Genomic DNA, 27729 nt, shown 5'->3' with positions numbered 1-27729 from the left:
TTTTTCCTAGAGTAAGAAGTTCCCATAACATTGTTCCTTATTTTGACTTTAAGGTTGCTGAGGACAGTTTCTCTAGAAATGCTTTATGCATTTACTATGCATGTTAACATTTTAATGATGAGGAGATACGCAGCCAATTAGCTTTTAAAGAAAAAAGTGTGAGGACAAGTTGAGAAGAATCCTTAGAAGTTTCTACGTCTACTTCAATACTTCTAGACGCTTTCACATCTAAGAGATTAATAATGCAGAAAAATAAAAAATAATAAAAATCAAATAACAGAAATAAGAAAAAAGATTAATTTAAAAAACGTTGCATAGATGATTACAAAAGTTTGGATACCTTTCTGCTCTTATTATCAAAGGGATAAGATTCCATTCCCTTATAGTTGTCAGTTATTGTCTAGGGAAATTTATTCTGTTTCTGTCGACTTTGATTTGTTGACTTTCAAAGGTAACGTAAACAAACGACAATAGTTTTACCTTAAAATTTGACGACATTTAGCAGAAATCCTCGTCATGCTGTACTGCAGTCAATGAAAGCCTCAAATAAACAACGAACAAAGGAATTTTGTGACTTTAAAGCTATTTTGAATTCTAAAACAATTTCAAAAACTGTTTGTTGCAATTTGGTTAAGGTGCTTTAAAATATGAGGGTTACTAACTGTAAGGTGTATGCAAATTCACAAGAAAATCAAACAGCTGAATTTTGAGTAAACCAAACAAATTCAAAATTTTAGGCTTCTTTTTATCTTAATGAATGTAATGTCTTACACACCCCAATAAATGGTAATGATCATAACTACCTATCAAACCGTCTTTATCGACATTTTACTCGTAAAATAGAGTTAACCAATTAGAGCATACTTCAGCCATTGTTTTTGATTATGATTAATTTTTATTTTGCCCTGGGTGGCAAATATGTTGCTATCGTACATAAAAGGGCATTGCGTGACTCAGCTCTGGTTCAAGAGCTCCTTGTTTATCTTAGATTACATCAATAACTGACCTTCAGTTGTTTGTACAAGGTTTTGTGATAACAAGTTATCATTGTTAGTAGCTGTAATCAATACTATGTTATGCTTATATCCATCAATGCTAGCTGAGTGCTCCTTTGTTTGGTTCACTTTGCGTGCACGCGTTGTATTTTCCAATAGTAGTTTACTACGCATTAGTTTCTTATTTTTCGCTGCCACACCCTCCCTCGATTCAATAAAGCTGGACTACTGGCTTGGGTGCACACCTGCTACTTTTACCTCCAGGTGGCAGGCCGGGTGGGGCCCCCACCCCATCTTAGTTTATTCACTCCTGGGTGGGGATGCGCTCCATCCATTACCGTGCTGGGTGAGTTGCTGCCACCCTCACTGCATTGCTCATTGCTAGGGTGTGTTGCTGCCACCCTCATTCCATTTTGTATATTACTAGGGTGTGTCGCTGCCAACCTTATTGCTCTACTCAGTTTAGGGTGTGTCGCTGCCACCCTCATTGCATGCACTTTATGGGGTGTGTTGCTTCCACCCTTGTTTTAACCCCAGGGTGCACCCAACAACCTTTAGTCCCATTTACTGCCAAAGACTGTGTATTTTTATCTTGGACTACACAGTTAAGCGATTAAGTTGTTAAGTAACCTTAAAATCTGCAGGCTCGGCCTTTAAATTAGTCTATCCCGGCCTGTTTTCTGCTGTCTTTTAAAATTAATTTCATCTGATGATTAGTTTCATTTTTTTTTTGTATTTTTCACTATCTTTAATTCTTATCTGTTATCTTCATCATCATCATTGTCACTATTTTGTTACAGTTTAATAGCTTTATTAACTTATTATTATTATTATTATTATTAGTAGTAGTAGTAGTATTATTAGGGACGGACCATTAGAAAAGTTATGGGGGGGAATATTTGAGCCGCAGGAATTTTTTTCATTATCAAATTCCTTGTATGAATTTTTTTTAGACCGTAGCATGAATATTTTTTAGGGTTAATTGGCGGGCATGAATTTTTTTCTTTTAATTTTCCCTTGCGCGACTATTTTTTTTGTCCTTTGCCCCCCCCCCCCGTAAGTTTTGTAATGTTCCGTCCCTTATCATCATCATCTTGTGTGGTTCTTATTATTATTTCTGTTGTAGGGGGAGAAAGGAGAACCAGGAGTAGATAAAAACAGTAATGGTGGTGTTAAAGTGAGAACGGATGTTTTATGAGTCAAATGAGTCAATGAGTCATGAGTCAATGAGTCAATGAGTCAGATCTGAAAAAATAAAAGTTTCAGTAGAAACAATAAAATTAAGCATTACTTTAATTTACTTAATTTTTCTACTTGCTTCATTGCTGCCTGCACATGCAAGGCCTATTTCTGACATGAGATTCCATGTCAGAAATAGGCCTTGTGCAGGCAGCAATGAAGGAAGTAGACAAAAATTAAGTCAAAGTAATGCTTAATTTAATTGTTTCTACCAAAACGTTTATTTTTTCAGATCTGACTCATTGACTCATGACTTATGACTCATTGACTCATTTGACTCATTAATACTTTACACTCTGTTAAAGTAAGCGTAACTTTATACTTCTTTTTGAAGACAGAAATGACCAATTTTCAGAGTCCAAAACAAAAAGGAAAGCGAATGCTTTATCCTCACAGCAACAAAGGACTCATTAAATTTTCTTTAGTGGTCCTGACCTACGAATGAAGAATCATTAATATTACCTTTAATTTCTCCACAAAGGGTGAGAAAGGATCTCGTGGTGACAAAGGGTCACAAGGAGAGAAGGGATCACAAGGACAAAAAGGAATTTCGGGAACGTGTGATACAAAGGTAATTGTCATAAAACATTTTCCAGATTTTCAATCTCTGTAACCTTTAGTATATATATATATAATTCTTTTTACGAAAGCCTTATTAATTTTATTACCATAGACTTCATACACGTGTTGCATGCTCGATCTCTTCTTTTTCCTGTTATGTTGAAAGGAAGGAGGGTGCGTGAGTCAGCGGCAAGGCCATGACAAGTGACAATCGAGATTTTTACTGGTACAAGTCAACTCACATGTCCCACAAGTTTAAGGAAAGCGGAACAAAATAATGCTCGCAGTCTTTGTCATTAGATTTATATCTCAATGTTATCTTGAAAGCGGGAGCCTTTTTACATCTTGATGTTCGATCAATGGAGATTGTCGTCAGAAAAAGTTGACTGTACGGGTGTTAAACCCTATATTTTGCATAAATAACTACATTAGGAGATTGTATTAAAGCTTTGTTATTAAATTGTATTTTGTTGTTTTTATTTTGTCTTTTAGAGCAAATCGAAGTGCTGTTTAGCCGGTATGAGTATTATTTATTACTGTTGTCTACGACGTACTTGTACATTGATTCATTGGAAAGAAGAGCCGCCGAATTTTAATTTTATGAATACGTGGCTCCTTCACATGTACATTAAAATTGCAAAAACAACACATGAGTTACATGTACCTTTCTAACTTAATTATCGATTTATTCTAGTTGTTTTTTCTCTTGATTTCTTAATAACAAAGATTTTCATTTTTTTTTTCTTGTGGAAGATTGCTCTATTGGATTCCACTTTCTTGAGAAAGTTCAAGAACTATCAACCCAAGGAGCAGTAGATGTTGAACATTTCACCATTGATGGAAGCTTGTTTCTTGCTTCTGCCAATCATCATGGGGACATTAAAAATTACAAGACAAGTTCCACAATCTACAAGATGGACAAATCAACTGGAAGATTGTCTTTGTACCAGACCCTGCAGACAAGAGGAGCTTATGACCTGGAGTACTTTTCTATTGCTAACAAACATTTCCTTGCTGTGGCTAATCGTTACGATGGAACATACCGGCTGGACTCTACAGTCTATCAATGGAATGGAAAGCTGTTTGTCGACTTTCAGAAATTATCAACAAACGGAGCAAGCCAGTTCACCTATTTCAAGGTAAATGGGGATAGTTATCTCGCAGTAACAAACTACCATGACGGAAGTACCCATTCTACAAAGTCAGTTATCTACAAATGGAGCGGCGGTAAGTTTAACAGATTTCAAGACATATCAACTGAAGGTGCCTTGGGATGTACGGCGTTTGTGATAAACGGTGACACATTCATCTCTTTTGCAAACCATTACAACTCCCAACACAAGTATTCTGCTCAGTCCACTGTGTTCAAGTGGTCAGGAGGTCACTTTGTTAAACTACAGTCTCTTCAGACTTACGGAGCGCGCGATGTCAAGGCTTTTAACATCAACGGTCACACGTTTCTCGCTTTTGCCAACTACTACTCTGGAAGTAAGTACAACATCGATTCTTTCATTTACAAGTGGACTGGTAAGAAGTTCGTCCTGTTCCAGTCCATTCCTACCCGAGGAGCCATCGCATGGTGTCCATTTGTGATCAGCGGTCAAACCTACCTTGGTGTGGCTAATCACCATGGTGATAGTCTGAAGTACCAAACTCCGTCAGTTGTGTACCAGGCCTCTGGAGCGCAGTTCATCAAGTACCAAGAGATTCCAACCCACGGGGCTTTTGGTATGACGTCATTTGAGTACAAAGGTCATACTTACCTTGCAGTGGCAAACTTCTACAATGGCCAGAAGTACAACATAAACAGCGCCCTGTACAAGTGGGTATAGAGCAGGAGGTCATAAGGTCAGGTCCAACCAAAGAAGATATTTTGTGTAGCGAAGAACTAAAACGTTCCAATTGCTAATCTTAGTAATAACGGGAACTTTTAGCATAATACTGTCTATCCGTTAAAAAGGGGTTTTTATAGGATGGGACTGATACAATAACGTCAGTTTTTTGGTTGATATAGTAAAATGTTAAAAAACAAAATGTGCTTTATTATCGCGGCGATTAGTTGTAATAAAGATGTGCTTGGAACACTAAGAAGTTGTGTACTTTTTTTGAACGAAAATCCTACAAAAAATGAATCTGTGGCATAGCTTGTATTTCTGTCTACTCTCAACGTAATGTATTATAATGAGCACAGGTTGAGCAATCAGCAAACTGAAAGGAAAGTTAAAGAATGTATAGGCTTTGAACGGTGATTCCTTATGCAAGTAACGCGAGTTTTTATTGGCCCATCGATGAACGTAGCAATGTCGACTAAAGCATTTAGTAATGGCGTTATTTTAATAACCGTCGTTTTACACATTACCAATTAGATACAAGACTAAGTATTCGAGCGCTCAGATTTTCGAAACCAGCTCAGCTTTTTTGGAATATAGGCGTTTTGAGATTAGACGAGCCGTTGTCTGCTCACTATCTACCTATAAAGAACCAACACTGCCAGGAACGTCGTTTACAGGTCGAGCACTTTACGCCTTCTATTACAGATGCAAAATATCGGCTTCGGAAGCACGGGTGTTTGCGGAAAGTAAATTTTCGATATTTTGGGTTAAAAAGTCGTGGCATTTTTGCCAGTTTCATTTGAATCCCTCCTCCCCCTCTTTTTCTTTATTCCTGTCCCATTTTTTGGTCCTGGGAATTTACTGGGCCTCATTTGTGTGGGAAACTTGTTGGGGAACTCAAGACTTACGGGATTAGAAGGAAGAATTGCAGGTGGTTAGTGGAGGATTTTCATCACCATTTTCGGCTCAACGTTACATATTTTTTGTCTTTTTATCCGGCCTCCTTGCCTTAATAATCGTTCTTGCATTTCATTTTATTTTTATTTTATTATTTTGCCACACAGAATAAATGTTAAGTAAAATAAAAAAGATAATAAATAGGATAAAAATGACCCTTAAAAATGTTTTGATCACACGCTTGAATATATTAAAAGCTGGGTCGTTTTTGATGTTGTTCGGTAATGAATTTCATATTCTAGGACCTTGAAACAGGATCGAAATTTTTTTAATATTTGTTCTACAGGTTTGAGGTCGGTAAAAGTCAGAGTATCTGGTTGAATATTGATGAATCTGATTTCCAGTATGAAAGATTTCAGTTACAGAAATAGGTAAAGCGTCGTGATGTAGGTACATGAAAGAACTTACTTGGACAGAGTAGATACTAAGACATCAAGAATTTTCAAATTTGCAAAAAGAGGGCAACTTGAAGCCTTGGTATGGTTTCAAAGATTTCTTGCTCCTACAAATGTTAGCTGACAAAGTTGTCTTTGAGCGCTAAAATTGATGACGTCGCTAACGGTACGAGGGCGTGGATCCGCGCGTCGTCACTACACAGTACGACATCGACCTTGCGGATCCTTGCAGTATGCAGAACGCGTGTCAAATATGGACCTAGTATATGGCCTCGCTCTCCATGAGTTCTCCGCAGCTCAAGTGGATAGAGCGCCCCCCCACCCCGGAGTTTGGGTGGTCATAGATTCAAATCCCGTCGGGGACTCAGATTTTTTCTTTGTCCCACGCTCATTTTCACATTTGTTTCACCGAGCGTAGAATTTACCATCTGTCATTCTTTCAATGTTGGGAGTTGTTGGTAAACAACGTTGCGTCCGTGTGGACGGGGTTTAAGTGAGAACTTGTCTGTGACTACTTTTACCTACAAAGTGAGTGCGCCATAGGGTAATATTTTCACTTGTTTTTTGTTGTTTTTTGCCTGCGCGCTAAACTGGTATCCTCTTTGCACCCCAGGGCATTACAGACAATCGGCTGGAAGTCTCGGGGGAGTCTTCTTGCCTATTTAAGCCAGTTACCCGTTTTTTCCTTCTTTTTTGCCAAGTAAGACCGCGTGCAAAAGGACACAACTTTCCTGGCCAACAACTCATGCAACTCCCAACATTGTTAGATGATACATCTTGCGTCCGTTTGTACACCTTGTTGCATGTTGTTGCGCGTGCGCAAAGTTTGAAACCGGTCAAACTTTTGAGCCAACATCTCCCAACATTTCTTTTGTTTCGTGATCGTCCAAGCGTAGCGCAACAATTTTGGATCCGTTTGCGCAGCTTTTCCAGCATTGTTGAAGCCACGCACTCGCATTACACATTGTCTCCAAAGTCTTTTAGGTCATACCCTTCCCAAGATGCACCGCAGGTCCCAACATTGCTTGGAGTTGTTGCATCTATTTTTCATAGCGGTCAAACGAGTGAAATTTGCAAAAGTTAAGCGAAATACTTCAAAGTTAAGGTTGCTACTTTCACTATCGAAAGTTTAGGGTATTACCAACATCCTGTTAGTTTACGAAACTTTTTAAAAGTTTACTAAAAAAGTTCTAAGTGATTGAAAACCGATGCTGACGTTATTATCGGCGCGATTTTCAAACATGATTCTCTTTTAGCGCGAAGCGTTTTCAGCGAAAAAAGCTCAAGATTTTGAGAAAAATGGAAAGATAGCTATGTTGACTAACTGATTTATACATCTTTGCCCATTTTTTTCTAACTGGTAAATGAAATCCCAGCAATAAAAAACAAAAATAACGATTTAGACGTTTGACCGCGGTGGTCATCTGTTTGCACACCACTGCCAACACGGGCGCAGCAACTCCCAACATGCCCTCCCACCTCCCGTTCGGCCTCACATATCCCTCTCTCCGTTCTCTTTCTTGCGACCCTCTGCCTTTGCAAAATCTCGTTTCCCATAACTTTTTTCCGCAATGGCAGTAAGTGGTTGTTCGGATGGTGGAAATGGTGTACGATAATGATCCAGCATGATTCAAAATTATCATGATACCGAAATATCAGTTTGTTCTTCTGTTAACGGCATACAGTGTAGACGCCATAACAGGAAACAATGAGAAACTGTATGTAAAGTAAGGAGGACGTTCACATGGCAACGAGCGAATTTACTTCCGGTCAAAAACTTCGTGAGTTTAGGATTCTTTTTACCCCCCGCACTTCTCATTTCAGCCTAGCCGTGTACTAAATCAAATTCCGAGTTTTATTCATTCAAGTCCAAAGAACAGATTATCGAATTTCCAACAAGTTTCTGAAAGCAGATCGAGGTGGACAAAGCATGAGTTCCAATTTGAATAGAATTTCATGGATTGCATATACAGTTCATTTGTTTAGGAGCTGCAAATTGCCGAAAACTAGACTGAAATAATCATTTTCAATAGAGGCACTTTAGTTTGCCATTTATTTTTTTATTTTCAAGTCAGTCCGAGTTCGACACAGACTCCGCGACTGAGTTCGAGACTTTCGCTTGTTTGTTCATAAATGCAAAATACTTTCAATAGTATATACAAACTTCCTGCATGAGTGCCTTTTAAAAATATGATTGAAAAATAGTAAATGCGAGGCCAACCATTTGCTCAAGGATAATATTTGATAAATAATAAGAAGACATTTAAAGGGGATTAAGGACAGAGATTTTAACCCACAATAACATAGCAGGCGAACCAGGTTTTTGAGGTTGTTCAGAGTAAAGTTTTAATTTTGAACCCTGGCGTGAATGGAAGATCTGTTTAACAATGAATTTAGTTCGTCCGCAAAACAGAATGAACAAAGGATGGTATCGCGTTTATTCATGTCCTAATTATGCTAACATTGTTTCAAAAATCTTGTCCCTTTATACATTTGACACTTTCTTCAGTTTACGTCTGAGCCTCTGAACCTCTGAAAAATAGTAGAAAATGTTTCGATTGATCTTCCTGCTGGCTTTGACCATTTTCTTGGTCGGTTCGTTCGGAACGTCAGAAAGGAAATCTTCTAAAAATGTAAGCGGAGGGTACTTTATTTTCGAAAATCTGGCCGGTACTCTTGTCGCCGTATATTCCCTTTACCGTATTTTCTGTAGTCTGGAACTGAAAGTTGTCTAATTTTTTGCAACGTTGCCTTAAATCTTCTTTCTTTTATTCAATTATTATAATCAAACAGGCGAACAAATCTGCCGGAAGCCAAAACAACTGTAAAACTGTTCCACTGCTTGGATGCGGAAGAGACGGTGAGTTCTCCAGGAATCGTTACTGACTCAAATGTAATGTTCAGTAGCCACTTCGTAGTCTTCTTAGAGCCAGAAAAGATTGAAAAAATGGAATGAATGGTGATCTATTACATTTATCGACGTGCCAATTCCTTCAGGCCGAACACTAATCCGCATTTTTAATGCAAAGTAAAAACTGCAAAAGAGAAGTTACAATCAAAGACATCGCACTATTGTTTGGGTTTAGATATCTAAAAGTTGCCCGTAGATTCATGTTTAAGATAACACTGAAGGAAAAAATATACTGCAGTGTTCAATTTTCGTGGAGTGCAAAACTGACTTGGGAAGAAATTAAACTACTATTGAACAGCGAGTTACAAATTCCACAATAGTAATAAAAATATGAAAATTTGTTTTTTGCAGAAGTACATACAATTATTTGGTTTCTTGTGGTGTCATAACTGAAAACTCTAAAGAATATTCTGTAGTTTTTGTTGAATGATCTGGTCATAAAAGCCTCATTTTATACGCAGGATAGCTTAAGTGCTAAAAACAGTGATGCAAATAAATATAAACATCAAAACCAAGTGATACCAAACGACCCAAATTGTCATGTGTGGATTAATGCCTTTCCTACGTTTAAATGCATTCTTGAGGAAGAGATGGCCGCGACGGACATGATGGAACTGTTGGAGCAAAGGCGAGCTAACGTTCTCTGTACTGAATTACACACCTAGATCATATTATCACTGTGTTATGACAAGATTATTTCTCAATCTAACTTTTAAATCTTAAGAAGAGATCCTACAGTGTGTTAGCAATTCAAATCTCTGATGAAACCTCTTTCATTTGGCAAACGTTTTATAAGATAGTATTTATTTCTTTAGATTTCGCAAAGATACATTTGAATTTTTTCGTAATTTAATCTTGGCCACTATCAGGCTACCATTAGGAATGGAGTTGTTAAGCAAAACACGGCCGAGACAGCCAGCATAAAAACGTCTGTGTAAAAGTGCACTTTCGTACTTGTAGCTTGTTTCAACTCGCGTAATCATTTAAACGTGGGAATCTGAAAAGGGACATCAAGACTGATAAAATTCTTCATAATGTATTTTCCCCTATATAAAACGTTGCATTGGATAATTTCACGTTGAGTTGTGTTCGACGAAAAATTAATTGTGATTCACGTGTTCAAGATATACAGTCGACTCCCGATAACTCGAACCTTCAAGGGATTTCGAAAAAAAGTTCTAGTTATCGGGAGCTCGAAGAAAATAGCCGAGAGTAAGGTACAAAACAATTTTTAATAGGAAATCCAAAATTCAATGTTGGAACTAATGTTTCGGACGCTAGTACACGGCTTTTTTCCCGACTTATTAAGGGCTCAAAACATGGTTCGAGTTATCGAGGGTAAAATTATATAGAAAATGACCTGAGGGGAAACGAAAATTGGTTCGAGTTAGCGGGAGTTCGAGTTATTGAGGATTCGAGTTAACAAGGGTAAAATTACAGTAAATGTATGACGGAAATCCAGGGGAAATCGATTTTAGTTCGAGTCAGCGCGAGGTTCGAGTTAGCGAGGGTTCGAGTTATCGGGAGTCGACTGTACATCCATTCCATTCCATTTAATAGTAGAGCATTTGCCCGGAAAAGGAGAACAAAATTCGTAATCGCCTGTTTACGTCATCGATTTATCACAACGTTACGTGTCTCCCTAGAAAAGGAATCATATGACACTAAATGGTTTGACTATAATGAAGTTGTGCATATTCAACACCACCGCCTCATTGGAAATTAAAAGGATTAAAAAGAAGAACTGAACATAAACACACAACTCAGTTAACTTTGTAGCGATGGGGAATATAAAGCAAAAAATAGGAAAAAAAATTCAGAGACATGTCAGTCTGCTATAACAAAAGTGACATGCAAAAAGTTAGTAACTTTGAAGCACTTTCTAAAATGACAAAAAAAGATCAAGGTGTCGTTCTTGCACTGAGCTCCTCAATTGACCAAAGAAATAACCTAGAAATATTAAGTTAGAGCTCTCGGAAGCTAGCGGCACAAGCCAAACAATTTTACTCGAGTGCACCTCCCATCCTTCCCTTTAACTTGTGTAAAAAGAATCATATGTAATCCATGTCGCTTAATATCAGTTTGGCACTAAACCTCTCAGAAAAAAGTCGGAAATCCCTGCCGCTTGGTTATTTTGGTCGGGTCTCTGGGAAATAATGACAGTTCGACATTTCCCTCAAAAAAACTTGACCAAACAGAATCAAAAACGTTGTTTGCTGATCCGATCCTTGGTTGTTTTGTTATTCTTATCGAATTTTAACTTAGAGCTTAACCAAGAATGTCTTGAGTCTCATTTGAAGCAGTAATTAGCCAAATATCGTGATTTTTTTATGTCTTTTATATCAATTACTTACCTCTATATACATGTATATACATATATATAGCTGTACAGCTAATTCGACGATTAATTCAGCATTTTTTATTTTATCAGCCTTACAAATTTTATCAGCCTTACAAATCGTTTCATTTCACTTGCTTAACCTCCAAAGCTATTTTTTGGCCCTAATGACTGTTTCCCTTGTCTCGATTCGCATTCCTCTACCAGCAGCTTCTGCCCGTTATTTGCGCTCTGTGTTTTTCGAACTAGAAGAGGTTTATTCACCCTCAATACTTGTAGCTAGAATCTTATTAGTGATTTTCCTAAACCGCAATATTTATTTTGCCGTTTTATCCCTAGATTTGAGATTGATGTTTTCTTTTCCAGGAGAAAAAGGAGAGGCAGGGATACCAGGACAAAATGGAAACGCTGGTGATAAGGTATTAGTTTAGAAATGTACTGCTTTTTAAAAACTTTTAAGTTTCTTCTAAAAAGTTAATATAAGCTCGGTAAAATTTTGCATAAATGATTGCGCAGTCTATTATCGCGGGAAATCCAACAAAAAGAAGTATTGCGCGTATGAACGAAGGATAACGAAGTGATGTTTTCACATTAGCAAAGAATTCAAAGATATTTTCTGCCTAAGGCTGCTGCTAAATTATGCTTGGCTTTCAAATTTACTTACTTCCATTTCTGAAATATTTTTGACTTGGCCTATTCGGAAGTGAATTTTATACTGGAAGTCGTGTTTGTGAGTTCAGAGCTGACTTAGGGTATTAAGTCTTGCTGAATTAGTTCCTGTTTGGGTTCGTTAACCAAAGTTGTTAGTTTTTCATTGGGTCGCAGCTTCTTGCCAATCGCAGCCGTTTAGGCCCAGAGATAGCAAAACATTACCCACACTGAGTTTGCCAGCCTTCTTTTATTCTCACTGTCAGCAAACCCAAACATCACCAGGTTTGGCTATAAAAGGCTCCACTATTTGGATTGTTAGCTAGTAGGAGTAGGAGTAGGGGTTATTAGTGATTAGTAGGAACCAGCTGTTAGCTGTAGAAGCTAAAGAAGAATAAAGAAGTGGAAAGATGTAAAAGGAGATTTCGGGTACCTTCTCGCTTATTTTAGCTGTTTTTTTTTCTTGTGATTTCTTAATAACAAAGATTTTAATCATTTTTTTCTTGTGGAAGATTGCTCTATTGGATTCCATTTCTTTGAGAAAGTTCAAGATCTTCCAACCCGAGGAGCAGTAGATGTGGAACATTTCACCGTTGATGGAAGCTTGTTTCTTGCTTTTGCCAACTATCTTGGGGACATTAAAAAGTACAAGACAGGTTCCATGATCTACAAGATGGACAAATCAACTGGAAGACTATCTCTGTACCAGACCCTGCAAACAAGAGGAGCTTTTAACCTCGAGTACTTCTCTATCGCTAGCAAACATTTTCTTGCTGTCGCTAATCGTAAAGATGGGACTCACCGGCTGGACTCTACAATCTATCAATGGAATGGAAAGTTGTTTGTTCACTTCCTGAAATTATCAACCAACGGAGCAAACCACTTCACCTATTTCAAGATACTTGGGGAAAGTTATCTCGCAGTAGCCAACATCCTTAGTACCTCAGTTATCTACAAATGGAGCAGCGGCAAGTTTAACAGATTTCAAGACATACCAACTGAAGGTGCCTTCGGATGTACAGCGTTTGTGATAAACGGTGACACATTCATCGCTTTTGCAAATAATTACAATTCCCAACACAAGCATTCTGTTCAGTCCACTGTGTTCAAGTGGTCAAGAGGTCATTTCGTCAAACTGCAGTCTCTTCAGACTTATGGAGCTTTCTATGTCTTGTCCTTTAACATTAACACTCACACGTTCCTCGCCTTTGCCAACCGCTACTCTGGAAGTAAAAGCAACATCGACTCCTTCGTTTTCAAGTGGAATAGCAACAAGTTGGTCATGTTCCAGTCCTTATCTACTCATGGGGCTGTCGCTTGGCACCCATTTGTCATCAATGGTCAAACGTACCTGGGTGTGTCTAATTACTATGATGACAGTAAGAAAGAAAACACACAGTCAGTTGTGTACCAGGCCTCTGGAGCGCGGTTCATCAAGTACCAAGAGATTCCAACACATGGAGGGCATGGTATGACGTCATTCGAGTACAAAGGTCATACTTACCTTGCAGTGGTAAACCATTACAACCAGAAATATAACATAAACAGCGCCCTGTACAAGTGGGTGTAGAGCTTAAGTCAGGATCCAAGCATAAGCTAGGCTATGCCTAACAAAAAACTGGAAAATTTGTGAATCGAAAACCTGAGAAATGAGATGGACTTTAAGCGTTATATTGTCTTTTTGTAGCGATAGTTAAGGGACGGATCTTTAGGCAAAGGGAATGATAAAACAATGATATGATTGTAGTTGATTTGGTGGAAACTGTTAGAAAACAAATGTAGTTGCTTTACCATCGCGGTGAATATATAGTTGCAATAAAGATGTGCTTGGAAGACTTTTAGGTTGTGGACTTTTACTTTCAGCCTCGGAGCCAGTTATGACCTAAAAAAAAATCGAAACTGGGGCCCGTTTCTTAATGGTCCCGATAAAAATGGGGCTAAAAAATTATCAGGGGCACCAAGAGCCATAATGGTCATAATGGGACATTATGGCTCTTGAGGGCACCCAACGAAGGTTTCCTCCTAACTCATTAAAAACGCTTTTTAGGCTATCCAGGATGAGACTTGTTTTTTTAAATATCTAGAATGCATTTTAAGCGGTACTATAAAATTTGTATCTGTTAGGTCATCTTAGAGGAACTTAAGTCTTTTCGAAATTACGAGGAATTCAGTATTATTTTCTCCGAAAATTTTATAATTATGCAATTTAACGTATTAAGAAAGTGAGAATTTTTCTGATTCCTCTTTCCATTACATTTTTGAGTCCAAAACGTTGAGGTTTCATTTTTCTAAGAAAATAAGCCTAAACTGGGGAGTGAAATGTGTGAAAATCAAACTTCAGAAAATTGTAGGGAATTTATTAGATAAGCTTCGAAAATTGTACACGAATGGAACGATTGTCTAGAAATTGTTAGCCTTCCTCAAATAATAGAAAACTCAAGACAATATTTGCCTCTCCGAACAGATATTTTACAGAAAACAGTCGTTGGGTGCCCCTGATTTATATTCAACCACAAGGTTTAAAGAGTTTCTGAAAGTAAAAAAGTAAAACTACCATTTCACAAAACAAAAAGGACTAGTTTAGGAACCTGCTCCCAGCTATACGTTAAATTTCGATTTAAACATATGGCTTCAAGCGTTTGGTCTATACCGAAGGCTTATAGCTGCTTATTAAGCTTATTATGAATGGTTCAGTTTAACCTGTTACCATCTCCCTTCGTAATTTTCGGAAAAGGTCGATCCAGCCCTTTAAGCCTAGGCCGGGTGGCGAATTGCTTGAAGCGATCTTGTCCTTGTGGTAGGGGACCATGCAAATCACAAATTAACTTCTCGTTTTTCTTGTGAAGTACGTCACTCCTCATTGTTGTCAAGTTTTCATGGATTTCAAGCTCCTATACAGTGGGAAATTATTTGACAAGTTCTTCTCCATCAACGTAGAGAAAAAACTTGCCAAGTTTTCCGCTGGTTTTCCCACTGACACTACCAAGGAAAATTTTGCTAGATGAAAACTTTCTTGAGTAAATGGACCTTTATTCATGTTTTCACCCTGACATGTTCTCGTGAGAAACATATGGCTCTACGTTTGAAAATGCAAATGGAAAAAGTTAGAACGGCGAAATTAATTCTATTCTCTTTGACGAAATGCAAGTTATTGAAACAGTACTTTTTATAAGTAGTAGCCGCTTTTCCTCATCATCTCAGTTGGCCGCATAACATGCATTTTCCTTTGATTAACAAACTCACCGCTTCATCACCACAGTTAAAGGGAAGTTAACCCCTCCTTTTTTCAGCAGCACCTATTTATTGAGCTTTTTTGGATTTGCGCCGGATGTTGGTCAAACTTAACATGATCATGACAAGGGGTTCTTTAACAGGTAAAACTTCGCAACCGGCATTACATATGCGAGCGGTACTGTAAATACAACACAATACGATTCAATACCGTACCGCTATCTGTTGTGACACTTTTCTGGAAACCTTAGACACGTCATAGTTGTCAAACTTTAACTGGTCGTCGATGTTGACGCCAAGCATCTGCAAATGAGAAGTTATGTGAATGATGGTAATTTTACACCTAAAAGTCGGTTTGTTTTATGTTTTACCCATGACAATGGCTTGGTATTTTGAATTGTTTCTTTTATTAAGACCGTTCAGATCGTACCATTTGTCTATACCAACGCAAGATCTCAGTTGATTGTCCTTTCCACCTCGGTAAAGTCGCTATGGGCATAGAAGATTTTTGTGTCGTCAGCATAACTGGAAAGATTGCACTGTTTCACAACATAAAATAGGTCATTTACAAAAATATTAAATATCAGACGGCCGAGGATTGAGCCCTGAGCTATTCCCCTCGTGACGTCACTCCAGCTAAGCAACGACTACAGAAGGGTCTGCTGCGGTGACCGGAAGTAATTTTTTTCCTGCCACGCGTCAATGCCTCAAGTATAAGGTACCACGACGGCGACAACAGTCAAAACGCCGCTTCCCATTAAAAAGTCAATTTGCATTCTTTCGAACTTTTTCGCGATTATTACAAGTCGCTAATTTTGTCAAATGTAGGCAAACTCATAGAGGAAAAAAGTGTGTCTTCTTTTTTTTATGTCCATAATAAAACGTGAAATTAGGCATTTTTTCGTCGTGGTCGTGCAGTGATGGCAAAGAAATGTTGCTAAAACAATAAGATGCATGTGCAAAGTTGTTGATTTGCTAATTAAGCTTATTGACTGCACGCACTGCGCTTCCCCAATACGTAGAAGACCAGAACGCCAGAGTAACTTTGAAACAGAATCGCAAGATATACACATTTTATCCTTTTATGGTCATCCTTGGAAATTTCTAAAGGCTCATTTTTGATTATGAGCCCCAAATTTCGGTGTCAAGCACGACACCCAAGTGAAAAATACAGCCAATGACGCAAAATACAGTTGGCGGGAAAGGCGATATTTCATAAGGGATATCTCACCAAGTGTGAATAAGACCGATAAAACACATTAAAAGTCAAGCAATACCTAAATGTTCCCATGCATGGCTCTTTTTTTATATTTCCTTGCCGTGGGGGTCATTGCACGGCTTCAGACCTCAAGAGAGTTCGCCAACATTTTTACAAAGTAAGCGAGTTGGAATAATCGCGATAAACTTCCTGACTTGAGGCATTAACGGGTGGCGAAAAAAAAATTACTTCCGGTCACCGTACTAGAACCTTTCGTAGTTTTTGCTTTAAGTCCCCCAGTATTGATACAGTATTTTTACTCTTTGTTGTCGGTCAGAAAAGCAGTTTTCGATAATAATTGCGGTTTTGTCGTCAGCACGATATTCTCTAAAGTTACGAACGATGAGCTCATGAGGTAGAGAGTCGAAAGCTTTTAATAAGTTTATGGAAACAATTAAGGGCGACTATCTGTCGATTATCCAGAAACCATGGCGCTTACGGTTGTTGGGTTTGAAACGTGGTTTTTAAATTAGTTTTTATCGCCGGAACTTATTATAACGTAGCCTGTTCCAGGCTCCGAGATAGTCGGGTCCGCTGAATTGGGAAAGCGCAAACACGAAAATAAAACGGGGGGAAACTGGGGAGAGAAGGAGCGGTGGAGCCCGTAATCATTTCTCTAAACGACCCGTTCCGGTATACCAGCTCCTGGTATACCCTCTGATTGGTCAGATTTGACAGATTATATCAACACTGTCAAAGCGAGTCGTTCCTGTCACTCAGAGAGATGGCGTGCGGCGTCCACGCGCTTGAAATAGAGGAATCCACGATAACTTCTGTGTTGAACGAATGTTTAGGGACTGGTCAAAAAGTATAGAGGGGGTTGGGCCGGAGCAGAGAGGGGGTGGGTCATGAGGTTTTGAGCCTTGTGCAAGGGATGGGTCGTGCAATTTTCAGCTACCCTTAGGGGGTGGGTCACCCTATTTTTTACTAACTACTAACGAGACAGTTGACTACACTTGTTATATAAAACACAGCCAACTGGAATTATTGCTAAAAATACTCACAAACCTGTTGTGCGAGAAAATACAAAGGTTGACAGGCCGCACATCTATACGGGCGTGGAACCCTCTGTGAACCGTTTTTCCTCTTTTTTGTAAGGAAATGATTGGTGGTTCTTTAAAAATTTATTGAAGTTATAGTTGGTTTTGTATAAGATTCCATTTTTTCATTCAAGCTTCCTTTATAGTAGACACTAAGGGCTGGTATTGTGTCACGAATGGCAATATTTCTTTTTCCTCCTTGTTCTTTTGTTTTAGGAGTTTAGACTCCCTTTTGTGAATTTTATTTCTGATAGTAGGTTTTCTATCAAAGATAGGGGGCACCCAACGAGAATATAGTTCAAAACCAATTTAAACAGTAGATATAGGCATATTTTTATCCCCTAAAAATTTTCCATTTGTTCGGATCTCCTAGCTAAAAGTCTAGTTTCGTTGGATTCTTAAGGCTTCTCCTTTGACAAATTCTTTTTTTAACATTTGGAGGGTGACACGAGGTGAAATGTGTGTGCAAGAAGCTTTCCGTTTATTTAAAATGTGTCTTTGCATCAAGGATAGATTTTACCTTGAATCCTGTGCCTTTGTATACAACCGTGTCTAAAAACGCAGTCTCAGTGTCAAATGTTTCGGCCGTGAATTCATTAGTTGGGTGATGTAAGCTTGCTTGTTCAATGAAGGCTTCGATGTCTGGTTTACTCATGTCCCATAGGGAAAAGATATCGTGTATGTGGCATTTCCAAACTGTTGTTCTAAAGACAGTTTTGCTTAGAGTTGTTGAGCTTTGTTGTTTCAATATATGTCATGAAAACATTGGCAAAGGAATCAAAACTGCTGTCTTTGTGCCCATTGCAGTTCCATGGTTTTTTAGGTAGTGCTTTCCACTGAAATGGAAGAAATTTTCTTTGAGGATTAATCTAAGCATTTCCGGCAAGTAATGTGTAGGAATGGGTTGTCTTTGTTGAAATTTTCATATGCTTTGTGACAGAAAATTTCAATATACCCTCGTTTTGCTGTATATTTGTGTCAAGACTCATATTTAAACGTCCATTGAAACAAGAAATGTTCGGTTTTTCACATTCGTCTTTTCAGTTATAGGTATGATTTCTGTGATTTTGATATTGGTTGTAACAGTGTATCAACAAATTTTGTCAAGCACAGAACAAGGTTTTATTGGATTATTAAGAGGAAACCGAACATCCATGTTTTAACTAGGGGGTGGGTCAGTCATTTTTGTGCCGAAAGGAGGGGGTGGGTCATGTGTTTTTCATCAACCACATTTCCAAATGCTCCGGCCCACCCCCCATCCCCCTATACTTTTTGACCAGTCCCTTACGAGATTTCCCGCAAATAGGATCGCTGAGAAAGGAACAGAAGACCTGCCTTGTGAACTTGGCGCGTGCAAAAGATGTTTTTGTAATCTTGCAGACCAGCTTCGGTCTTCCCTGATAACAAAGTGGCAATAACAGAACAGTCGAAAGGAGTTATCTACTTGCTTCAGTCCAGATTCACATTATCTTTAGATCTCTGTAGAAGAACAAGCTGGAGTTGAAAAATCATTGCTTAAGAGCAATCTTGACTGACTCACAACGTAGCTTTCCATGTTTACAGTAGCTTCAGTTTAAGCTGCAATCCATTCTTCGAAATTTGGATCTGTGAATCACTATCCGTGAGAACTGACTAAGAATTTCACATCCTGTAAAAACACTAACGACCTGGGCCCAGCGTGACAAAACTCACTGTAGGAGACCATCACATTCACGGACAAAAGAAAATCGATTCAGTTATTCAGATAGGGCCGCCTTTGTTTCCCGCCCCGCCAACTTTTCGCGTACTTTTTTCTTTCGCGTCTTCCCCACAATCTGAGAGCCTGGAACAGGCTAATTATAACGTAGATATTATCAATTTATCATTTTAACTCAAGCCCTTTACCTTGCTTAATTTAATCCACCTTGTTAGACCAGCCCTTAGCTGCTATTTCCGCTGGGTAAACTGCCATTATCGCTAGGTTTTGCGTGCGTGTCGTTTTTTGTTACGTATATCGATTAGGTTATCTCAGCTATCAGTACTAGTATAGACTTCGATCCATGACGTCAACTCGGCATTGGGCCATAGGTTCTCTCTACCCAGTCTTCATTTACTCAAGCCTAATCAAGTTTTCTGCGTGTGCAAACCAAAGTTAGACAGCACTCTTTTCTTTATTTTTTAGGGCTTAAGTTTTTAGTTCTCGCTTTTTAATAGTTTTTTGGTTGTTTAGTTTAGGAACTGTTTTCTTATTGCTCTTTTATTGTTACCGAGTCCGCTATTCTCAGTATATTGTTATATTTTGGAGTTATTAGGTTAGGTTTATCTATTGAAAATAGGCTTTTTTCACTATCAGCCGCCGCCTTAGTCTAGTATAATTTATCTTATAGTTAGTTGTGAACGTTAACTGTAATTTTCTCAGACACATCAGCTTATCCTAGATTATTAGTTACATTAGTTTTTCCCTTTTTACCGTTGTATTTCAGTTCGAGCCGACAATCACATCACGAAATATCACGACATACAGCTTTACAGCACGTGGTTAACAAACTCTCTTTCATCTTGGCACGCATCAGCTTCAATTGAACTTTTCAAACATTGAGCTTTGAAACTTGCTTATAGTAATCAGAACTTTTCGTCAAGTTCGTTTTTATGCACCGCTCTTTTCCGCTTGTTATTTACTTGGATTTTCTCATCCTACCCTTGTAAGTGACAACGGTATACATAAACATTCTTAAGGAAGATCTTGTCAAATCGTGGGCTGACTCGACTGTAATGAGTGTCTCGGAAACTTTAGATAGCGAGGGAAGTCATTGTTAGTCTGTAGTTTCCTTTTGTCAGGATGCGCTCCTTTTTGTGGACTGCGGGGTTATTTCCCTTTTTTTCCACATTTGAAGAATTTTGCCTGTGTCGAGAGTGAAATTAATTAATATGCTAAAAGGACTGCATCAGATTTCAGCTGACTGTTTCAGGGCGCGCGGTGCGTGCTGGGATGAGATCTTGGCCAAAGGCCTTATTAATTTTCATTTTGTTTATGACTTCAGTCTAACTTCTGTGGGATTAGTGTAGCTGAATGATGTGCACCCACTCCTTATATTACTAGGAATGTTGTGAGGTCTCTCAGCTCATGAGATAGGTATTTTTAATTACATTGGTTTGTTTCGTGCTGGTGATGTTACTAAAAAATTCATTGAGTGATTCCGCCACCTCTCTCTTTGAGAATAATACGATTATTGTTCTTCTGCTTGCACGAATGGATATAAGGTCGAATAGTGCTCCAAAACGTCCTTTGATTGGCGAATTTTTCTTTGCAGAGTTTCTTGAAATGTTCCAGCACAGCTCTCCTTCTGATTCTTATGGTGCGGTACTGTTCCCAGTCGAACGGATTCCCGGTTTTATAATAACATTTTTTTAGCTTGTCACGTTGTCGCATAGCTATCCTTATTTCATCTGTAATGAAAACACCAGCATGTAAAAAAAAAAATCATAGCCTGCAAGCAAGCTCTCTTGGGGTTCTGGGAGCAAATCGGAGACTGCCAAAATATACTTGCAAATTTTCCTTCCCAAAAAGGGAAAGAGGGTCAGCCTCCTGCCGAAGCAACTTTAGCCGTGAGCGTTTATAGGAGTGAAAAGTTTACCCTCCTGCCATTCCCGGATTGTTTTGTTTCACTCATTACAAATTTGAATAACAAAAACAATGTTTGTATGAGTGATGTCTCCCACGGACGCAACCTTCAGTTCACGGGACGTCTTCTTCTCTTCGGAAAGGTCCTGGGAACAACGTTGTCCGCAACGTCAAGAAGCAGTTGCCGGAAGAGAAGTCACCAATGGTGCCTAACCCTGGCCCCAAACAATACTAAAACAATTGAAAGAATGATATGTCATTGTTTCCTACGACCAATTAGGACAGACCTTACGAGCAGTTCCTACACTATTCCTAGGAGTTCTGGAAAAATGAAAGCGGTGGTCTTTTCTACCTTTTATTGCGTGCTTTAACCTTAATTATGCCCAATCTCGATTACCCGAATTTTAATACGGTACAGGCCCCGGTTGTTCTTAAGTTCGACAGCGCTATCCACTGGATAGAGATTTTTCCGGTAGATGACAGTTATTCACCGAAGTGGAGGTAGCTAGTGGTGGATAACTATCTACCGACACTGAGGTGAATAATTGTCTATAATAATAATTATAATAATAATAATAATAATAATAATAATAATAATAATAATAATAATAATAATTTATTTTTCCTTTGTTTCAACTTCGTTAGCATGCATTACCATATCCAACAGAAAAACAAAAATTGCCTGAGATAGAAAAATAAACTACAACACATACATTACTAAAACAGTGAGATAACTGAGCACAAAAAAATGATTGTTAACTCATTTATTGCTGCAAACGATTACAAGTTGTGATTACAAGTTGTGAGGGTCTGTCACCCTAATGCTGTACGGTATAGGGACCTAGAGCCACAACAAATCTATCGTATCCATGAGAACGAGAAAAAGCGTCTCTACTCAGAGAGAGTCCTGGACATCGAGCATGGAACATTTACACCCTTGGTCTTCACCACAACTGGCGGAATGGGAAAGGAGTGCTTGAAGTATCATAGCCGTTTAGCACAGCTGATTGCCATCAAAAAAGGGGAGCAGTATGCCAAAACCATCTCATGGATCAGAACCAGAACCTCATTCGCACTCTTGAGATCTGCGTTGGTTTGTCTTCGAGGCTCTAGGACCAGAAGAGTGCCATGTGACATTAAGAATGTTGATATCGACGTCGAAGTTGCTGAAGGAGCCATTAAATCGGACTATTGATGTGTTTCCTTACTTCATATATATCTTTTTATTTCATTATTATTATTACTATTTTTTTTTGTTTTTTAGCAGTTGAAAGAAACTTTTGAATTTTAGAAGTTGACAGTTTTTTTTTATTGAAATGAAATGTTTTTTAATTCGAAAAAATTTTTCTTAGTTTTAATTAACTTTTTTTTAAGCTAAATTAAGTGCTTTTTAAATCGACAGAAATTGTAAATAGTGTTTTTGCATGAATAGTTTTTCCTTTTTTTTAAGCGAATTAATTGTAAATAGGATTTTAATAGTTTTTTAATAAAATTGTCTATTATTTAAAAAAAAAACGATTACAAGTTTGGCGCGCAAATGACCTTAAGGCCGTCATGTTTTCTTGTCGACAAACACAACAAAAAATCTTTTAAGGCGTTTTCCTTTTCTCTCCCCCTCCCTCCCTCCCGGGTCGCCTTTCGCGTGCTGCTCTCGCGTGACTACTCGCGACTCCGCCAAATGGAGAGCTTGCTCGCAGGCTAGTTTGAGTGATCAATCAGAGCCGGAAAAATCATAGTTCATTGTTTTAGTGTGCACCTACTTATATACCAGCGTTATCCAGCTTTTGCACAACTGGGGCCAGTTTGCCAAAACATAATAAATTCGAGAGCTACAAATGACTGAATAACTAACCAGAATTCCTCAGTGAAGATTGAATAATATTACTTGATGTTGTTTTCTTGATTTTTGCGAAGTTTAGTTACTATTTTAACTCAACTAACCCAACACGCCATGTAGCACGCATGAGTGAGTCATTTGACAAGAACTTTTGTTGAAATTTGTTTTGGAAGTCTGAATTCCCCATCACGACTTCACCTCGCCGCGCACTCTTCTATATGTGTTGTTATTACTCCTTTTTTAGAGTCGAACAAGAAGTCTGACCCGCAGTAGTATCAGTCCCTGCGCTGCTCACTCCAAGCTAGATTGGTGGCAGTCCCTCAGGGTTTTCGCGCAGGCAAGTATGTTTCCTGCGGGCGAGCGAGGCGCCACGTGCGATGAAGAAGACGAAAAGATCTAAACTAGATGTTGGGACAGTAATCACTTCGGTAACCAACGCATTCAAATAGACCTTTCCACCGTTTTTTCTCAACTTTTGACATAGATGAGCGAGGGAAAATAGCCAAGTTTGAAAGTGATGTTTTGAAAACTAACAAAGATACAGCTCCTCAAAGTAGCGACATTTTACAGACGTTTGTATTTTGGGGGACACAAACTTGCTTCCCCTCCCACCATACAAATGTTTGCAAATTTTCCCATCTTTGTGAAACTATACCTTCCTTCGCTTAACACGTATCATTTTCAAACTTGGCAAGTTTACGTCACATAAATAGAATTAAACACTTTATTGACAACAAAGCTCTTATTTTAATAATCAATTTTAATCGAGCATTGAAATGCTCTTACTTTTAGCGGGCTTTTTTATTGTTCTAGCCAATGGTGTAATACCTCTGTAAAAACATTTATTGACTTCAACTAATCCAGAACTTTGCTTTCGGAATAATACTAGGTCTCAAAAAAATTAATCATGTCTCTACTACGCGCAAATCCCTTGGTTGGCTAACCGTCCGTCAAAAACTTCTATTAAATACTGTTACTATGGTTCAAAAGTGTAGAATAAATCAGGCGCCACCTTCTCTTTGCAATCTATTTCATGATAGATTTAGTGTGTTAGGACGTAGCACTAGATATAAGTCTCAGTTAAACCTACCTTATAAATGACCAACTGGCCGGTCAACTCTATCTTTTGCCTTTCGTGGGGCAAAATAATACAACCTTCTCCCAGAAGACATTCGGACGATTAACAATATCTCAAGTTTTAAAAGGAAAGCCGCTGCCCAATTTCTTAAAAACAGTTCTTCTTCTTCTATTTCTCCAATTCGCCCCATTTTTCATCACCACTGGTCTCCCAAATACAATACAAAACGACACTGCTCAAAGAAACCAGGTCCTACTACCGCCAATTTAGCAGATTGCTGACTTGGAACATTAGCAACAGAGTGTTCCATTGCTTGCATGCAAACTGAACAAAAAATACTGCATCCTCGTGCGGTAACACTTTAAACTTTAAAAACAACCCCACCCCCTGGAATTTAATCAGGCTAACCTATATGCATACCAGCTGAAAGCACTATGTCCGTGCAACAGGATTACACCCATCTAAACACAAGCCCTCCTCAATTTAAAGGAGACACTGAGCTTTGAAAAACAGGGATAAGCCCCGGTGGAAATTTCAGCAATCCACAGTCTTGCACAAACCAGGCTCCTTAAAACATCCCCACCCCCCTGGAATTTAACCAGGCTATCCCAAATACATACCAGCTGATAGCCCTGTATCTGAGCAACAAGATGACACCCACCTTGACCGAAGCCCCCGACAAAAAAAATTAGCTGGCTCAGCGGGGGCAACAGGTCTGCAATGTGCTGGACTTGACTTCAGATTTCAGGCAACCCGGTTATCAAATCTCCAGGTTGATGTATGTTTGTATGTATGAAGGCGCTCTTTCTAGTGGTGGCAACGGATTTTACCTAAATGACCCATGTCAAAGGTTGAAAAGACTGTGGAAGCGGTCTTTTCTCCATGCACAACCCCAGCATCGGAAAATTGGATTGGTTCATAAACAATGTAACCTGTGATCAGTCCCTTTTTTTCCTTTATGGAAAGCGCGAAAGTCCCCTCGCCTCCTAAGAAAAAGGGAAGAAGGACCGCCTGATCACAGGTTATATACAACCAATGAAGTGCTGTCAGCACATTGTCGCGCAAGTTTAACTTATTCTAATTAATGACACGTCATCTATCATCTAATGAGAAACTGCTCTCTCCAAAATTGTATTTAGGATTTGATACATTGCGCTAGCATAATTTTTGACATAATTCGTAATTACGAGCATAATTTTCATTTATTTCCCGCAAAAAGCACTGCTAACATAATTTCCACTTTTGGCTGGTTTTGCAGCACAAAATTGTCATTTATTGATCATGCAACCAAATTTTTTTGACCCGAGATAAGTATTACGGGCAAATTTAAGTAAAAAAATCAATTTGTTTTTCTGCTTATTGTCGCATTCATAGGACAGTGACTTCCCGCGCGAGTAACCGATGACCTTTCAACGGGATTCAACGCATGCGCATAACTGACTACCTCTGTTATCAGGCCAAGATGGCGTCCTTGTGCTGTTTCCTTTTTGAATTTTTGTAGTTTTCAGAGAATGAATTATGCACTCTTAAAGATGACTAGATCTAAACAGGGTAAATGTGTTTGCGGCTTACTAACGTTTGTGGCGTAATTCTAGAGGTACTTTTACCAGATTTGAGGTAGAAGCACAGTTTTCGAGCACAATCTATTAAAGCCTAATTGGATTGCAAATACCGTATTTATTCGAACAAGCGCCCAACCTCGAATTAGCGCCCACCTCGAATAAGCGCCCATCCTGAAGGCAGAAAAATAATACAAGCGCCCAGCCTCGAATAAGCGCCCACCCCCACCCCACCTCCCCCCCCCTCAAATGGTTCTTCCCACCCAAAAAATCTTAAATAAGTACCAATAAGAGATTTGCCCGAAGACGGAGTTTTTTTTAGAGTATTTTACAGAAACCTTGCTTTGTTACATCTTCGCGTTTTATTATTACCATTTATTGTATTGTTGCAAAATTAACATACTACACTTGCTGAAAATGGTGAAAATTTAATAAGCGCCCACCTCGAATAAGCTCCCACTCTCAAGGTCCAAAACTTTAGTAAGCGCCCAGGGCGGTTAATCGAATAAATACGGTAACCAAATACACCAAAGTCATGGGTCCAAGAGAAGGAGCCTGTCCGTGACCAGAAGCCTTTATCCCCCATACAAGCCCTTGGAGACAACCCTTTTTCGAGTACATTTATAAATAGAACGGTTCCCAGCGGAGGCTCCGCACGTCGACAATGAAAAGAACCAATCACAACGACGTAATGACAGTGTTCTTATCCTTGATCAAACAGCAGGAAATACAGTACTGATAGGCCAAACAATTATAAGCTTTAGCGTTTTGCTGTAGAACATCCCTCACAGATTATCTATCTTTTCTTTGTAACGGTTAGATTGTAATTATACTGTGGAAAACTGACTGTGTAAATCTTAATTTTGGCTGCTTGTCTCATGTAAAAGACAATGAAGCTCGTCTTCATATTGGTGTATATTGGTTAAATACTTCCTGCAGTTTATTGTCTGTTGTTCTGACAGGATTCGATTTTAGCAACGGTTTTCTTCAGCCAATTTATCTAAACGTTAAGGTTTTTATTTCAGCTCAATGACCGTCTATCTTTAATCAAGGTTTTAGTTTCTTGAGGTGTTTTCCGAAATGCGTTTATCTTAAGGTTGTTTTCTCCGTCAGTGTGATGATTCCATGCTATGTGGGGGCGGGGAGGGTGAGTATTTTCTCCAGACAGGAAGTCTAATCTGGACAGTTGACTTTGTGCAGTCATCAATGCCAAGATCAGCTTATGACTTATCTGACAAAAAGGCAAACATTATTACAAAGGGCCTTCCAATTCGTAAATTTTCACGTTCTGTATTCATGAGAGAACTTTATACCGGAACTCCAAGCTTACATTCATACATTGAGCAAATTAATGAATTCCGTCAGTTCACCTTCGTCAAGTTACATGTAACACCAAAAATGTTTCGTTTGTTCTTCTTGATGGTTTTGGCCATTTTCTTGGCCGTTTCTTTTGGAACTTCGCAGAACAATTCTTCAAATCAGGTAACGTCACAGCGAAGCGAAAAAGTAAGCGTTTAAAAACGTTCAACTCGTCCCTGATGTACTGGTAAGGGATCCGGAACTGTTGAAAAGTGGTCTTCGTTGCTCAGGTTCGGCAGCGCTGTTTTCACACTTTTTCAATGTTGGTATCTCAAATTTAGCCACTGATTAATTCTAGCCCAGGGGCTCAATTGAAGCGACAGAATCCAGCTATTTTCTTTGAAAAAGTCGTGCTCATTCGTAATTTTTTTGTTCATGAAGGTAAAAGGAAGAAAGCAAAACAGTTGCGATTGAATTGACTCCGTGCACGGAAACCCAAGAATACGCGCGAGTAATGCGCGATTAAGACGCGCGAGTAGACACGTGAAAAAGAAGAAGGCGCGAATCGGCGTCAGAATCGGCGCGAATAGAGTACTAAAGTGTGACGTCATAAAAATGAAATTTCCGAAATTATGGGATTTGTCAGGATATTCTGAAAGAACAATGTCCAAGAATGGACAAATTGCCAAAAATGAGCATTTGGGGGCAAATTGTCTCTGAGATCGTAGCCCAGTTATGCTTGCAAAACTCCATACAAACCCTTCTAAATTTTTTTTGGGTCCACCCAAAAATAAATTAGGAGGGTTTGTATGGAGTTTTCTGAGTATAACTGGGCTACGATCTCGGAGACAACTTGCCCCGAAATGCTCATTTTTGGCAAGTAGGCCTCTTGGACATTGTTCTTTCAGAATATCCTGTAAATATCGATCTCTGACTGGCAAATCCAGCTG

At 38.8% G+C, this 27729-nt stretch overlaps 2 protein-coding genes across 2 annotated transcripts in view; one reads left to right on the top strand and one right to left on the bottom strand.

Annotated features, from left to right (window-relative positions):
- LOC140933378 (uncharacterized) overlaps positions 1–4875 on the top strand; it is a 94805-nt gene extending 89930 nt beyond the window's left edge. The window contains exons 3-6 of the mRNA XM_073382924.1: positions 2122–2172; positions 2716–2805; positions 3288–3312; positions 3549–4875. Coding sequence (XP_073239025.1) covers positions 2122–2172; positions 2716–2805; positions 3288–3312; positions 3549–4627 — 1245 coding nt within the window. The 3' untranslated portion in view covers positions 4628–4875. The remainder of the gene's footprint in view (positions 1–2121; positions 2173–2715; positions 2806–3287; positions 3313–3548) is intronic.
- The window catches only part of LOC140933381 (polycomb group RING finger protein 3-like), a 136269-nt gene that overhangs the window by 30390 nt on the left and 78150 nt on the right, over positions 1–27729 (bottom strand). The gene's annotated exons all lie outside the window — the stretch shown is intronic.

Source organism: Porites lutea, chromosome 4 (genome assembly GCF_958299795.1).
Source record: "Porites lutea chromosome 4, jaPorLute2.1, whole genome shotgun sequence".
Taxonomy (NCBI): domain Eukaryota; kingdom Metazoa; phylum Cnidaria; class Anthozoa; order Scleractinia; family Poritidae; genus Porites; species Porites lutea.
This window is presented reverse-complemented; position numbering and strand designations above follow the sequence as displayed.